A 15,226-nucleotide genomic window follows, 5' to 3' on the forward strand; every position below is an offset into this window, starting at 1 on the left:
CTCTTGTCAGCGGTCACATGCAATTATTTTATCATCTCATTTGGACACTAAAGGTGTGTGCATGTTCATTCTGGAACCCAATCTCTAAATTCTCTAAAAAAATTATTATTATTGGATGACACTGGAGAAAGTGTTGCACACACTGTATTGTTCCTGCCCTAAAAAATGTTTTATGATAAGGAAAACGTTTATGTTTGTGCATCAAAACACATGTAAACCTTTCATAATATACTGTAGAAATAGTAAAATGAATAGTAGAATTAGGCCTAAACCCTTTGTACTTTGTCCTTGTGAAATCAAAGTGATATTCAGTGTTGAGGCTGATCAACATCAGTTGTTGAGTCACACATTTGGATAAATAAAGTCTCACCTCGGTCCCGCACTGACACCTACTTAGGTTCTTAATTCAAATGAATCTGTAGCTATTTTTATTTTACCTTGACATTTAAGACTGTGTGTTTTTCTCGATCGATCAGTGGCACGAAAAACTAAATTACACTTTAGTGATTCACTTCTGTAGAAACAGAGGGGAGAGGAAAAAAGCAGCAAATGTGGAGGCATATGTTTAGTATCATAGTCACCAGCTGCTCTGCTTTTTAAGTCAGAAGAACAACACAAATAATCCACTCTGCATACTTTGGGTCGATGTAGTGATCACACATGCAGTGTTGTGTGGGTGAGTGTGTGTGTGTATGTTGCGTGTGTTTTGGCACCGTGGCAACCTGCTATTGTGTGCCTCTGCACTTCAGCAATCAGGATATAATTACTCGCCAAGTATCAGCTGAAGCTCTCACGCATGGCGTGGACAGAAGATATTTACCCACACTTGGAGCCGTGCGATCCAAGCTCTTTCCAGACATTTGCTGTAAGTGTGCAATACATTGTTAATTATCATCCGCCCATAGCTGGTGCTTTGACTGTCAGCTGAAGCTCACGGTTTAACAATTAAATCTGCTCTGTGTGGAGCCCAAACACAAAATTGTGTTTGTTTGTTTTTTTTATTTGTTTGCATGTGAGGAAAAAATGATTAATTGATTAGTTTTCTCCTTCCTGTGGAGTAGTTTCACCTCATGTACAGGTGGATACAGTGTCTTATTCTCAGGCTGCACCGAGCCCTCATTACAGTCCCTCCTCTCCTCAGCAGCCCACCACTATCCTGCAACAGCAGCAACTTCCAGTGACCATAACGCCTCCCGGCTTGGCTCCTTCCATTAGGCCTGGCGGTCACGTCAAGGAAGGTACGGCAGACTGTCACCGCACACAAAACTAAAATCTCAAGATTCCACACTCACAGCTGTCCGGGCCTGCCTGTCACATCACTGCCTTGCTTTGGAAGCAGCCGGATACATTATTTATGGTCTGTCCTTGAGCTTGGACAATTGCAGCAAAGGAGTTTATGTATGCGAGTGAGTCACAGCAGGATGTTTATTACTTCTAAGAAGAGTTGTTTTAAGAAATAAATGTCAGAGTAAATAAAAAGTCACACTCACCACTCTGAAACAGAGTCACTGTCTACACTTCTGCCGGTCAAAAACATTGTGGATGGCATACCTTCTTTTTTTCTCGTGTGAAATACACTTCATTTAATAAGTCACAAGGAAAAGATGCAGCTCCTATTGTGGCACATAACCAAAAAAAAAATCACAAGGACTGTATGTTAGAGAGTGAGTGAGTTAGAAAGGGATTTTCAAGTCACTCGTGAAATGTTTATGTTCATCTCCGTTCACGATTGTCACGATAGTAGAAATTCACCACAGTTAACTTACTGTAAGTGCCTTTTTAATATCCTGTATTTTCCCATCAATAGTGCAAATATAAGTTGTTTTCTTTTAATTAAAGGGAGAAAAGACATTTTTTCTACCTCTGATGCTCCACTGAATGGGAACAGATCTAATAAGTTTATTCTACCATTCTTGAAAAAGCGAATGGTGAATGAAGAAGGCTGTAAGGATTTTGTCCATATTGCCCTTCCAGGATTTTTACTTATATCTTTATTTATATAACCATTTATGTATATACATAACCATTTCCAGAAAAGAACAGACCTTCTAACATCACCTGGAAAAGAGAGTAGATTTACACAAAGCACAACTATATCTTAATAATAATAATCCATAATGTAAATCTCATATTATGCCAAATTATGCCATTTGTTGATTGTGGACGGTTGTCTTGTGATGGATTTTATAACAACAGTAGTTTTTTTGTCTTTAATATTCCAGGTTTCAAACTGTATGTTGCCCTAATACATACAGTAGCTTCCAATTTAAATGGGATATTGACACCAAATACATCTGATCCCAGTGTCTTCATCCCCTGACAGTAGTGTTGTAGTCAAGACCACCTAAACCGAGACCAAGTCAAGACCAAGACTTTGAGGGCCGAGGCCGAGACCGAGACAAGACCAAGACTTTGAGACAAGACAAGACCAAGACCGAAATTCTGCAACGCATCGCTTTGCAGAATGTACACGTTGCGCTGTGTTTTCTTTTGGAGGTATTTATTCACAAAAAGTCTTTGTGGTTCAGGTAACCAAATTTTATTATAGATGAGTTGGCTGACATCTTCTCACGGCCTCTTCTCCTGTCACTCACATGCACTTTTGTGCGTGTGAAAGGGGGCGGGAGGGGTGACGGCCGTTAACGGTGACTAAAATTTCAAATGATAAATGAGTCAAGTTATTGGTTGTGCCCGAAGCAATACGATTTACGCAAAATCACAGTAATGATATTAACAAGTTCATCCAAAAATGCACAGGCAATTTATTGATATCCCCACAGTTGTGGTCTTGAAATAAAATCCCAAGTCCGCTTCGTCTGAGACCGAGACAAGACCAAGAAAAAATACAGTCGATTCTGAGACAAGACCTTCAAAAAGTGGTCTCAAGACCAAGACCGATCTGGAGTACTACAACACTAGGTTTGTAAATAACAATAGGTTTTATTTATTTATCCCTGTAATAATTTAAGTTTGTGGTGCCCAGTTCAGAGTCTCAGAATTTTAAAAATATCTCTCAACAGCCTCCAGTTGTGATTTACTTCAGCTACATGTACAGCATGTTCCCAAAATGTCAAAAAATAAAGTACGTCTGTGGAAGTCTGTGGATTTCAGGAAACAGGTATCATGACTGCCCTGAACTTAGAGTTATTGTTTATCTCATTTATAAGGGGGGTCACAAGTTAACATTGAATTCATTTAAAAACGTGACATTTTGGTGATTTTAATGGTTAAAAACAGCCTTCAGTTTCCTCCTGGTGTTTTTTTTTATTTCCTGACAATTCACTGTCCGGTTGCCATATAGCTTTTTTTTTTTTTAAGTTGTTATTTTTAATTTGTGTGGACATAATAAAAAAAAAGAAAGAAAAAGCCTTATCCAATTAAGATGTGCAGATATGTACAGTCTTGGTAAGAGGAGATGGGGACTTATTGTTACAACAATGCCTTGACGGGTTTTCTAACTTTAACATTAATTGACTGCCAACATTTAAAACAAATTGGCTGCGGCGCCGGAGTGTGTGTGAATTTGTTCGTCTCATTTGCCTTCATTTGTCGAGTTAAACACGGTTTGGCTTTGATCGTGCGCCGAACAGCAATCGGCACGACCACTTTACACGAGGAATGACGACACCTTGCAATGAGCCTCACCAGAAAGAATAACACCGAGAAGCACAATTGTAGCGTTTCAGTGCGTCACGTGTTCTTTGCATGGACTTACACTGACATCATTATCTATGAATCTTACTGGAATGTCACAAGCTTTGTGAATTTTGCATCACTCCACTAATAAAACAGGTCCATGCCACAGAGATAATCGACGACAGGAATTAATAGTTTATTAGGATGACAATTATTTCTTAAAACTATCGTCAGCCACAAGTATGAAATAAAGTTGGCGGCGTCACTGAGACTTTCTCGAGTCCCTGTCAGGAAACATATTTATAGGATGTTGCTGGGAAGGACTGAAAAAGGACAGATGAGTCACTACCAAATAAAAAAACAAAACAAAATAAATTATTTAACAAATGGATGAGACAGAGGTGTGTGTGTGTGTGTGTGTGCGCGCTTGATATTCTTAACACACAGACCTCGTGGAGCTGATGATGATTCAGAACCAGGTCATCATGAGCAACATGACCATGGCGGCTCTCGGGTCGTTTGGAGACGCCGACCCCCTGCTGGCTCCCGAGGTGGGTCAAGTCCATCACCTTTTTTTGATATAATGAAGCTAATTTGATGTATTATACGATTTTTTTTATTGAGATTCAAATCAAGGTTTCCACCTGCAAGGGAGACCTGGCCAAGAGGGCAGCAGCATAATTACATAAAAAAACAATAAACGGATACAATATAATATATTACATGAAACACGTGCACACGGACAAAATGATTTCACCAGAGCTTTGAACTCAAGTTAAAACTTCAGACTGTCATTTGTTCCATGTCTTGCTCCAGTTCGTACAGCAAAACAAATAGCAAAACATTCATAGATCGGAGATTGTGACTTCCATAAAGTAACATAAGATAACTTAAGACAAGATAATCCTTTAGTAGAGTCCCACAATGGGGAAAATTACAAACTGTCAGATAAACAAGTTAATTTTTGTTTTGGAGCCTTTATGAGGAATTTCCTGACTTAAAATTTTAAATATAAACAAAAGTCTATACAACTCTAGATGTTGAGGTGGGTTAAAATATCAATTTGGTGATGTGCATTATGACGATAATCGATACACCAGGGCAAATATCAACATTTTAATTAACAAATTAAGATGCTTTAAAGTAAGCAGTCCCTGCAACTTCATGTCTCCTCACAGCAGCGCAGTGAGGAGGTTCTGAGCTGAAGAAGAGGGAGTTTACATTATGTTAAAAGATGCTCCATCCACGTTCGATACATAGACTTTACGCATTTTGTTCTCCATGTTGTGAATAAATAGAGAAATCCTGCACTTTTCAATTTTCATGGACATTTTGTTTTCTTCAATCAGACAGATATTGTTATGTATCGCTAAATGCAATATGTTGATAATCACAGAACTTTTGTATCACAATATTATTGGTATCGGGGACCATGCATCGCGTATTGTATGTATCGTGAGGCATCCTGTGATTCCCACCCCTATTCCCAACATTATGCAAGTAAATTGACATGGAGTATGACTGAAAAGATAAAAAAAGCAAATAATGAACAACGTTACATTATTCTGTTAACAAAGAGCAAACTGAGATCAAAAATGTCAACAAAAATCACCAAAAGTCACACACTGCAGCTTTAGGAATCCACCTGAGACTCCAACTGAGACTTGATGTTAAACTTTGCACCGATTATGTGAACTGTTTTTCCCGTTTTGCTGCATCAGCCTCCCAGAGAACTGGCTTTAATTGAGGAGGATGAGGCCGATCCAAAGATATACCACCACTATTACCCGTCCCCCCCTCACCTGTCCCTCCCTCCATGGCTCCCGCCTCAGGCCACCTTCGTCCACCAAGAGGACACCAGCAATCCCACTTCTTCTTCTTGGCCGCACAGAGACAGGTGATCATAAAAAACCCCACACATGCTCAACATTTTTACACACAGCCACTCATCACTGCTGCTGGTGCAGAGAATTACCTGTCAAGTTAAATAAAGAGTCAAAGGCACACTCATAACGCTGAAACAGAATGACTAACTCTTGCAAACTTATTAAACTTATTAAGGAGGCTGTTTGTATTAAACCTCCACCTGGTGGCTGAGACGTTTTTATAGCAGGCACCAGGATTATTTTTGGACTGGCAGCGCAAATATGAGATTTTTAATTTAAGGGGAAGAGACATTTTGTGTACCTAGTGTAGTGTGAAGCAGAGCCAATCATTTTATTCTCCTGCCCTTAAAATAGCTCAGGTTTGTCCACGGTTTGGGTGTTAATGAGTGAAAAGTGTACATTACTGAAGGTGGTGATCATTTTTAAGTACATACTGTACGTGTGCTTGTGGTTTGGTGTATTTAATTTTAATCATTGTAAGAGAAAACAAAGATTAGATTAAAACTTGGGCTGCAACTAACGATTATGTTAGTTATTTGTTATATGGAGCAAAGAAACTAGAAAACATTCACTTTTAAGAAGCTGAAAAATCTATAAAACTGATTAATCGATTCATTTAGTAATCAATTAATCATTACAGCCCTAATTAGAACTAATTTGAACTCTATTGTAAGAATAGTTATCCTTCAATATTTATTTATTAAAAGACCGGCTTTGAAGCTTAATGACTGACGTTGTACTTAAATTTATCATCCAAATGAAAGTATATTTTGACTGCGATCATCCACTGTTTTCATAGTCATTTAAAAAGTAGAGGTTTGATCAGAAAGTTTGATGGAAAGTGCGTTTGCTGCCATGAAACCTGAGATTAGAACTGAAGTGTTATACGTGCCACTTCAGCTCAGCTCAAGCTGATTTGATGAGACATCTACAAACCCCCGCTCACAGATTGTGGTGGGGTTAATTTGAACACATGATTGTGACTATGACAAATGGTTGTCCCTGCATGTTGACCCCGTGTTAGGCTACTGACCTGTCTTGGGTTGACCCTGTGTCAGCTGGGACTGGGTCCAGCTCCCCCGGGTGCAACCCTCGGAGGATGAGACGTATAGATATTGGATGCATGGATGGGTTTCAAGAATAAGTCACATGAGTAAGGGAAGGAATGCTACTCTGTTTTTTTAAGGAACTGTTTTTACCCTTTTGGTGACTGTCAACACTCCTGGGAATGAAGAAAAAGTAGCTGGAAAGAGTCAATAGAGCTTCTGCAGCGGAAGTCACGCCATCCCATCGTGCAACACAACACCATTTTAGCAAATAGACACATAATACCAGGCAACTCATCTCTTCGCCCACTGTATTCATAAAAAGTGAAGATGGAGCATAGCTGACTGTTGTACCCTGGGATGACAACACATTCAGGGACAAGTAAATGGTGGGAAAACAAATTTCCTGGATCACCAAAGATCCCGAGAGAGGAAAAAAAACAAACATGCTCAAATCAAGCATTAAAGTCGGAGGAATGGAAAGCAACAGGAAACAGATTCCACTCATGTAGGATATCCAACGCTAAATACAGTAACTAATTAACACACTTTTATTGTGATATATAAGTGTTTTCTTTGGCAAGATGAGGGAAATATTATCAGAAAGTTGAAGATGTCAGGATACTGCAGGTCTGGAATAATGTCCACTCTGTCTGTTTTAATACATGAAAAGCACCGTGGCGACATTATAAGACATATTCTATCCATCATCATCTCACTCACTCATTATCTACTGCTTTATCCTCCACATGAGGGTGACAGGAGGACGCCGGTGCCAACCCTAGCTGACATAGGGTGAAAGGCAGACTACACCCTGGACAGGTGACCAGTCCATCAGAGGGACACATTTACAATTACAGTGTAACCTGGAGAAAACCCATGCACACATGAGGAGAACATGCAAACTCCATGCAGAAAGGCATCACGGAGACCTGACACAATAATAAATATTTTTAAATGTTGTGTAATCAGGCCTGCTGTCCATCATCCACCTCCTCCTCTCCAGCCCGGCCACAGTGATACTGAGGGAATCACCTCAGTAGCAGCAACAACACAACACCACCCAGCTGACTGTCCACTGACAAGCTCTGCTCCCCAAGACCTGACCAGGTGACAACAGCTATAACATCATAGGAAGTACAGTGTGGAACAACAGAGCACAAATATAAATCAGTTTAAAAACATGCACCAAAAAAAGAAGATATGAAATAACTATATAAAGAATTGGTTTAGTTCATGTTTATTTTATATAGTGATAATGGTCTTTTAAGTAATGTAGTTTCTTTGTTTCTTTTTTTGTCCTTCATTTTGTAGCATAGAAGCCTCTCAAACACCAAATGTTGGACACCAGGCAGGAGAACAATCAGAGAACAAAACCTGGCAGTATTTAAGAGGGAACCTGGTTTGCTTACTTCTTTGTTATGGGAACAAAACAACAACATAGTAGGAAAACACGAGCAATTAATGCAGTCATGTTTTTCTTATAGACAAACGATAATTGAATTACAGCTACTCAACCAATGACTCAAAACATCTCTCAGCAATATCACTCAAACTAACCAAACAAACTCAAAATCAGTTGTCAGAGATAAACCACAAAAATGATCAAAGGCTTTTTTCATGAAAGAAAACATAATTTGTCAATGCATCCAGCTGTGCTGTGCTGTGTCAGTGTGTGTGTTTGAAGGAACTAATTAAGGTCAGATGGAAGGAATATGTACACACACATGCAATTCAGTTCACTTCTGAGGGATGTTTGGGTGTTTGTGAACCAAGAGTCTCAGAATAATGCTGAACTTATCTGTCACTTGTGTGTCATCCAACTCTGGGGTTCAGTCACTGAATCCAAACAGATGAGAAGTAGAACCAGCTTCAGAGATCTGCTCATTTCTCCAGGGTCTTGTTTTTTTCCACACAGTGAAATATTCCAGGTTTCCACAACTTGGTCAGCTTAGATTTCCTTGTAGTTAATCCAAAACAGTTTAAGGAAACTTAAAGAGTATTTCCTCAATTTTCCATCCCCACTTCCCACAGCATTTCAGGCGTCCTTCATGCCTCTTTGTTAGTTTTCCCTCTCTTTTTTTTGACTGATTTATCAGCTCACTTCCTGCTCCACTTCCTGCTCAGGTGTAAAAAAAAGGAGCAGTTCGGCCATTTTCCTTTTTCTTTCCCTCTTCTTGTTACGATGTGTATAGTATGGAAGAGGATTAGGGCCAAATGTAGAGTACATTTAGAAAACAGCCTGACTTCTGAGATTTAAATTTTGTTTCAAAAAATATGTGGCCCCAATCCTCTTCCATAGTATAGTACATATTTTTATTTTACTTACTTTTATTTATTTTAATAATACATTATTCATGAATTAATTAATTAACTCTGATTAAAGAAAAACATTCTGACTTGGGGAAGCTGCAAGAGATTACAGTGCTGCTAATTGTAAATGGCTGAAGAGACTGTTTTTTTTTAGTTCCTATTAATTTATATGTTGTTTTGTTATCAGTCTTCTTGTATTGTTGTATTTCCCTTCTGGGATTTTGAAATGCCCCTGTGGTGTTGTCACAAAAGCAATTTCGATGAAAATGGAGGGCTTTAATTTATTTTATTTTGTTTTATCTTTACATAAAGAACAACAGCACCACTGAGGCGGACGCCAAAAAGAAGAGGTTGTGAGGTTGTAATGAAATTAAAGATCATAATTTCACACATGTCATTGTCCTATTGTTATTACACTTAAAACACTTGCAAATAAATATGAGAATAATTGGACCAATTTAATTGCATTTTGATACCTTTACTTTGTTCATCGTGTATTACCTAAATTAACCAGTAGGGAGCAGCAACAGATGATAATTGGGGCGGCAAATGGACCACAACCGTAATGACAGGCATGCACAATGACTCAGCATGCCACAGGCAAAAGTGCAGATGTAGGCCATCACAAAACACTGCAGGGAACATAGCAAGCATGTGACAAGACACAAGATCTATTTCTGTGCAACACTGTTTGACCTTGTCTTTAAATACACCGTGATAGAACGATCAGAGAAGCAGCAGCAGCAGCTTTCAAACTCATGAAAATCCTCAAAAAGTTACATGAAAATGTTGCAATTCTGGGATTTAATTGAATATCTTGGATATTTCTGTGTAAGAAAAAAGGGGTGAGGCGTTTGAGTGTTGTAGCTCAAAATCAGGTTCAGGAGTTTTCCAAATAGAATAGGCTGCAGCTGAGGCAGCTGAGGCATCGGAAAGAATTCCGCTGTCAATTTAGCTCAATCCCCACATTCCTTGGCCCTCCACTGAAAATAGTCCCAGTGTTTTTAAGGGGTTCTTTGGAGTTTGGAAACGGGATTATGCATGTGACAGTGCAGCGTGCAGGGCAGGCACATGGTTCCAACAGGGTAAATGTAAAGATAGGGACGGATGTCAGTGCAGCCAAGCCTAAAAACATCAAAACACCACGATTAAAGAGCTCAGATGAGAGGAATGTGATGATACAGCTGCCTCTCCATTGTCTCCAGGGCAATGCCAGTGTTTACCCAGCTATTAATATCAAACCAACACACGCTGCCTATCACAGGGAGACAAGTGGGCGCGACAAGACACAGGAGGCACAGGAGGTCAAAGTGGTGTAAGAGACCCAACATTCTGCAGTGAGTGAGGAGAGAAAGAGTTATCAGCGATAAAGTGAACTGAGTAAAATTGGAGATTTAGATATTTAATGATAGAGTGCATCCAGTTCTGCTTTGCTCTGTAAGAGGAGAACAGTGCGTTCTGTGCTGAGAGCACAGAACACGTGGGGTGGAACATGAAAGCTAAATGAGGGTTGTTGGAAAGTGGTGATGTGGGGTTTGTTTTGGAGGAGGGAGGACACTGTGACTGCGTTTCCAAATTACGGGAGACAGATACCCGGCTATTTATATCAGCTCATCTGGCATCTCTTGTTATTGTGTTCCCTCATTAAGTGCACTCATTTCACCGAAGGATTAGCCAGTCTGCGTATCACTCAGTATCAATATCAATCAGACACTGATCGAAATCACTGGATATCGGAAAGAGAAAAAATCTGATACAGACCTTAAACCTGTGTGAATGCTTCACTAAGTGCAGGCTGAAAAGAGAGACGCAAGCCTCTGCATGTGATGAGGATGTGATTGACGGCTGCACATGTCTGCCACGCTGCAGTAATTATGTCTGCCGTGTATTTTAAAGTAAAAAAAAAAATGGGGGAAAAAGCTTAATATTATAGTATAAATTAGTTGATTACAAAGCCACTGTTTTCTTCCTTAATGGAAGGAGAATATTTGTTACAAATAGCTGGTAATGGTTAAGTAGTTAATGCATCAGCAACAATTGTGTGAATAACAGGATTAAAAGACTGTATGATGTCAATATTGTATCAAACATGAAAGGCTGGGTATAAAGCCAACATTTATTTCTATTTATTTAGGTAGCTTCACCAGTCTTCATACCATATCACATCGTATAGTATGGTATGGTATCTCATATTGGATACGAGATACGATCGCACCGTACCATATGGTGTCCCGTACCATTGTATCGTACCATCGTATTGCATCTTATCGTATCGTATCGTATCGTATCGTATCGTATCGTATCACATCGTATTGTATACCACATCGTATATCGTACCGTACCGTATGGTGTCCCGTACCATCGTATTGTACCATTGTATCGTGTTGTATCGTAACGTATCACATCGTATTGTATATTGTATCGTATTATATTGTACTGTATCGTACCGTATAGTATCATATCATATTGTACCGTACCGAATATTGCACTGCATATCGTATCGTACATTTACGCATCGTGCCGTACACCATAAAGACTTTTCTGTATTGATGTTTCTCACTTTTCTTTGTTAACATCCCAGTTTTCCTTTGCTCACATCACACAATCTTATTGATCACTAACACTTGTCTTGTCTTTAAATGTTATTGAGTCACAAAGTAAAGGTTAATCCAAACCCTTATCTTAACACTAAGCTTCACCCTATAATATCGTCATCATTGAGTTATGTTCATGTCGCCTCTTTGAACGAAAACATGACAAGCAGCAAATTGGATGAGTGCCATAGCTTTTATTTGTAAAAATATCATTAATAGTCATAATCTACATCAACATCATTAGCACACATTTGCAAATCCATCCACTATAGAGTCTGATTTCTCTCAACTAACGAACCAGATCAGTTGATACACAGTGGGTTTTTTTTCTATGTCCTCTTGATTAGAGCCGTCTCTTACACACACACACACACACACACAATTATATGTACAGCCATAGTGTGTGATCACACCAGAACATTCTCAACACTTCACAGAGATCAGAGACTGTCAAGGGCTTCTACCAAGCCCTCTCCCCTCTGACTCCCCCCCTCTCCGTCTTCTGTCCCTTGTTACAGTTTACCACCTGCCCTCCTGCCTCTTTTATTTGCATCTGCCACTTTTCACTTCGTTAAATGCCTTCACCACCTGTTACAGGTCAAGTGGCCACTTTCGTTTATCTTGTCAGCGTATCGATATAAACAGAAGTCAAGAGGACGTACGTGTGTGCAGCGTGGCTAAGGTGCAACAGTGTGCAACAGCTGGTTGACAGTGATCCCAGAGGCAGACGAAAGTCCACGGCACAGCTAAGCACACACACACACACACACTCACTCCATTCCACAGCAAATGCCTTCGCATGAGCATTTCTAAAATACCACTGACCATGAAATGCCGACAGTGACACAGCGTGACATTTGCCTGGTGCTGTGCTCGCCAACAAACACAGACAGAGCTAGAACTCTAGAGTATGATGAGTTTAAGATGAATGTCACTAGAGATAAATCTATACACATCCCGTCCTTGACTATCCTTCTCCACCTGTCATCCTTCTCGTCTCTCCCTATCATCCCCTCTTTCTCTTTTTTTGTCCTCCTGTTTGTTGTGTTTTTTCACCCTCGCTGTGCCTCCAGAGACATGGAGCGACCCAGGGCTTTGGGCTCTTTGGAAAACTCCATGAGGGTTGGCTTGACCGGGGGAAGATCTCGTGTGATCTCGTCCACCGTCCTCTTGCTGGGACAGGCTCCGTCTGACGTGGGGAAGGGCTGCAGGTCCTCCTCGGTGTGTGGGGCTCCGCGTCCCAGCCTGGCGCCCAGCTCTGCGGGGGTGAAAATGGGCAAGGGGAGAGTGTTTCTCTTTGGCAGCAGCTGGTGCTCCCTCACTCCTGACTCCATGGTGCCCACTCTGAAGACACCAGAGGGGCAGATCTGCTTCAGGGAGCGTGCCTGCCACTGCCGGGACAGAGTCTCCCTGCGAGAGCTGTCATTCATGTTCATCGTCTGCCTGTAGGAACCAGAGAACAGATGATGTGAGACTCACTGAGGATCACCTGCTTCATGAAGATAATACCCTCCAGTTTGAGAAGTCAAATCAGCGAGCATCTGTGTGGGATGATGGTTGTTATTTTGGTGAACACTCACCTTTCCTGAGGCTGAGTTTTGAGACTAACACTGTTCCAATCAGCACTGTAGCTCTCCCTCTGAGCCTTGTTCTCCTCCCGTACACTGCAGGCCAGCTCAGCTCCCACCACCACACCGTTACACTTCTCCAGGATGGTGCAGATCGGCATCTTTGCTGCTACTGTATGTCTCTAGGTCTGGTCTTGTGTCTGAACTGTTCCAGGGGGGTGAGCAGTGATGCTTCAGCTGGCGGCGTCTCCTCTCCTCTTTGTGTTGCCCGTGTCTGGGCTTGGGCTGGTCGGTCGTCTTTTATAAATGTTCTGTTGCTATTTCTGATCCATGTTGTCACTCTACAATCAGTGTGCACCGACATCCGACACCAAGCTCCCCATGTCCCGCTCCCCGGGGAGTGAGGAGGGGTTAAAGGTAATTGGACTGACAATCCCTTGATTCTCAAATTGTATGCCCAGTCACTTCTCAGCACAACATTTTCCATCAGCTGTGAGTGTCTTTGGAGACGGGAGAGCATCATGGAGTCACTCTGTGTGGGGATTATATAAGTATGTGGACAGACTCAGACAACAGGTCTGGTCTTAGGACAGGAATTCTAATAAGGTTCTGGACTTGATGTACAAGAAAAGCAAGTAACACCTCGCTAATGTGGAAAGCTAAGAGCGATGCAGCTGTTCATTAGGAGAAGACATCCCAGGATATCGTGGGGGTTAAGAAAAGCTGTGGATCAGGAATAATGCATCTGTCACTCGCCGATAAAACGTGCAAAGCCGAAGAACCTGATGCCGTGGCTTCATCACATCACGGACGCGGACCTTTTTCTTAATACATATTCCAGTTCAGAGGGGGGTTTTTATACAACAGCTGTGCTCTGTGACAACATCAACCCCTCCTCATTAGATGCCATTACAGTGAGCTGCCTCACAGTGGCAGTTAGAGCGCCCGCTGTCCCTGGTGACTCATTACCTCGGTGACAGGGCGCCACGCAAGCCATCATCAGCTCAGGTTACAGACTGTGAAACACACACACACACAAGCACACACACACAAGCACGCACACACACACATGCCTACCAATGAGTGATGATACTTCCTGTTCCTGTGTCTGACTCATTCATCCATGTCAGGCGCTGATATCATCAGATATCGCGTATCAGAATCAGATCAATCGTCTCGATCACGCTGTTTTTAAATATGTTTTTACATTAGCGACACGGTTGGTCATGAATACTATTAGAAAATCTGCTGATACTGTGCCAAATAAGGGACACTTCACTAAATTAGGAGTGAATAAAAACAGGTTTTTATACACCAGCCTCCTTCACTGGGGGCCCACATGAGTTACAGTCTGTAAAGAAATAAATCAGCATACAACTTTGCATTACAGTACAGTAACACTATAGTAATAGTGTGGTAATAATTGTGTAATAGGGAATTCAAATTATAGCAATACCATCTTACTTCTATTGGAATTGAATAGCCCAGTAATAAAAATAGAACCTGTGTGTCAATATTACAACATGGTATTTAGTCATTCTGAGTCACAAACAGTAGATTGTAAGTTTTCATTAACAAGCTATGGATATTACTTTGGAAATGACATGTTATTACTGTAATACTCCTAATTAAGTCACCTTTATTTCTAGAGCACATTTAAAAACAAACAAGGTTGACCCAAGTGCTTTACAGAGTTAAAGGCACAGCAACATAGGAGGTATAAAACATAAAATCAATAAAAGCAGTAAAATAGTGACATAATATAATAGTAAAATGATAAAATCTAGATAGAAGTATCAGGGTTGACTATGTTTGTGCAGCTACAGAAAAGGCCCAATCCGGCCCAAGTTTTTAGTCGGGATTTTGGTTACATCTAAATTATTACATTAGCCCTCAGACCATGTTATTACTGTACTGTAATGTAAAGTGTTACCAATTTATCAAATGTTAAATTGCATACAATGGGGTAAATTGGGGGAAAATAAAGTGTCCTCTTCCACTGTTTTTTGACTCACCTGTATATGACATGTCACAGTTTCGGTGCTATTTTCATTGTGCTTGTCAAATGTGACTACATTTCATTCTACCTTGCAGCAGAGTGATGTACCATATGTAAAATATCACTCACTGTCAGAGAGAGATAGAGAGAATGGCAGGCAGGCAGCTCCGGGTTCATGTGTTCA

At 40.7% G+C, this 15,226-nt stretch overlaps 1 protein-coding gene across 1 annotated transcript; it reads right to left on the reverse strand.

The window, feature by feature from the left end:
- Positions 1-11,649: 11,649 nt before the first annotated feature.
- Positions 11,650-13,338, reverse strand: LOC122784842 (titin-cap (telethonin)). Its single transcript, XM_044050215.1, has 2 exons — positions 13,056-13,338; positions 11,650-12,918 (listed from the first exon to the last, which is right to left on the reverse strand). Exons 1-2 carry the CDS (start codon positions 13,202-13,204, stop codon positions 12,528-12,530), a joined length of 540 nt encoding a protein of 179 aa, XP_043906150.1. The 5' UTR covers positions 13,205-13,338; the 3' UTR covers positions 11,650-12,527.
- Positions 13,339-15,226: the final 1,888 nt, after the last annotated feature.

This window comes from Solea senegalensis, linkage group LG19 (genome assembly GCF_019176455.1).
Source record: "Solea senegalensis isolate Sse05_10M linkage group LG19, IFAPA_SoseM_1, whole genome shotgun sequence".
In the NCBI taxonomy this organism is placed as follows: Eukaryota; Metazoa; Chordata; class Actinopteri; order Pleuronectiformes; family Soleidae; genus Solea; species Solea senegalensis.

Bases quoted from the DNA above. Each gene is read 5' to 3' on its own strand.
- LOC122784842 (XM_044050215.1), bottom strand. From the start codon at position 13,204: ATGCCGATCTGCACCATCCTGGAGAAGTGTAACGGTGTGGTGGTGGGA. The intron at 12,919-13,055 runs GTGAGTGTTCAC...TGGTTCCTACAG, and splicing joins AAAACTCAGCCTCAGGAAAG to GCAGACGATGAACATGAATG.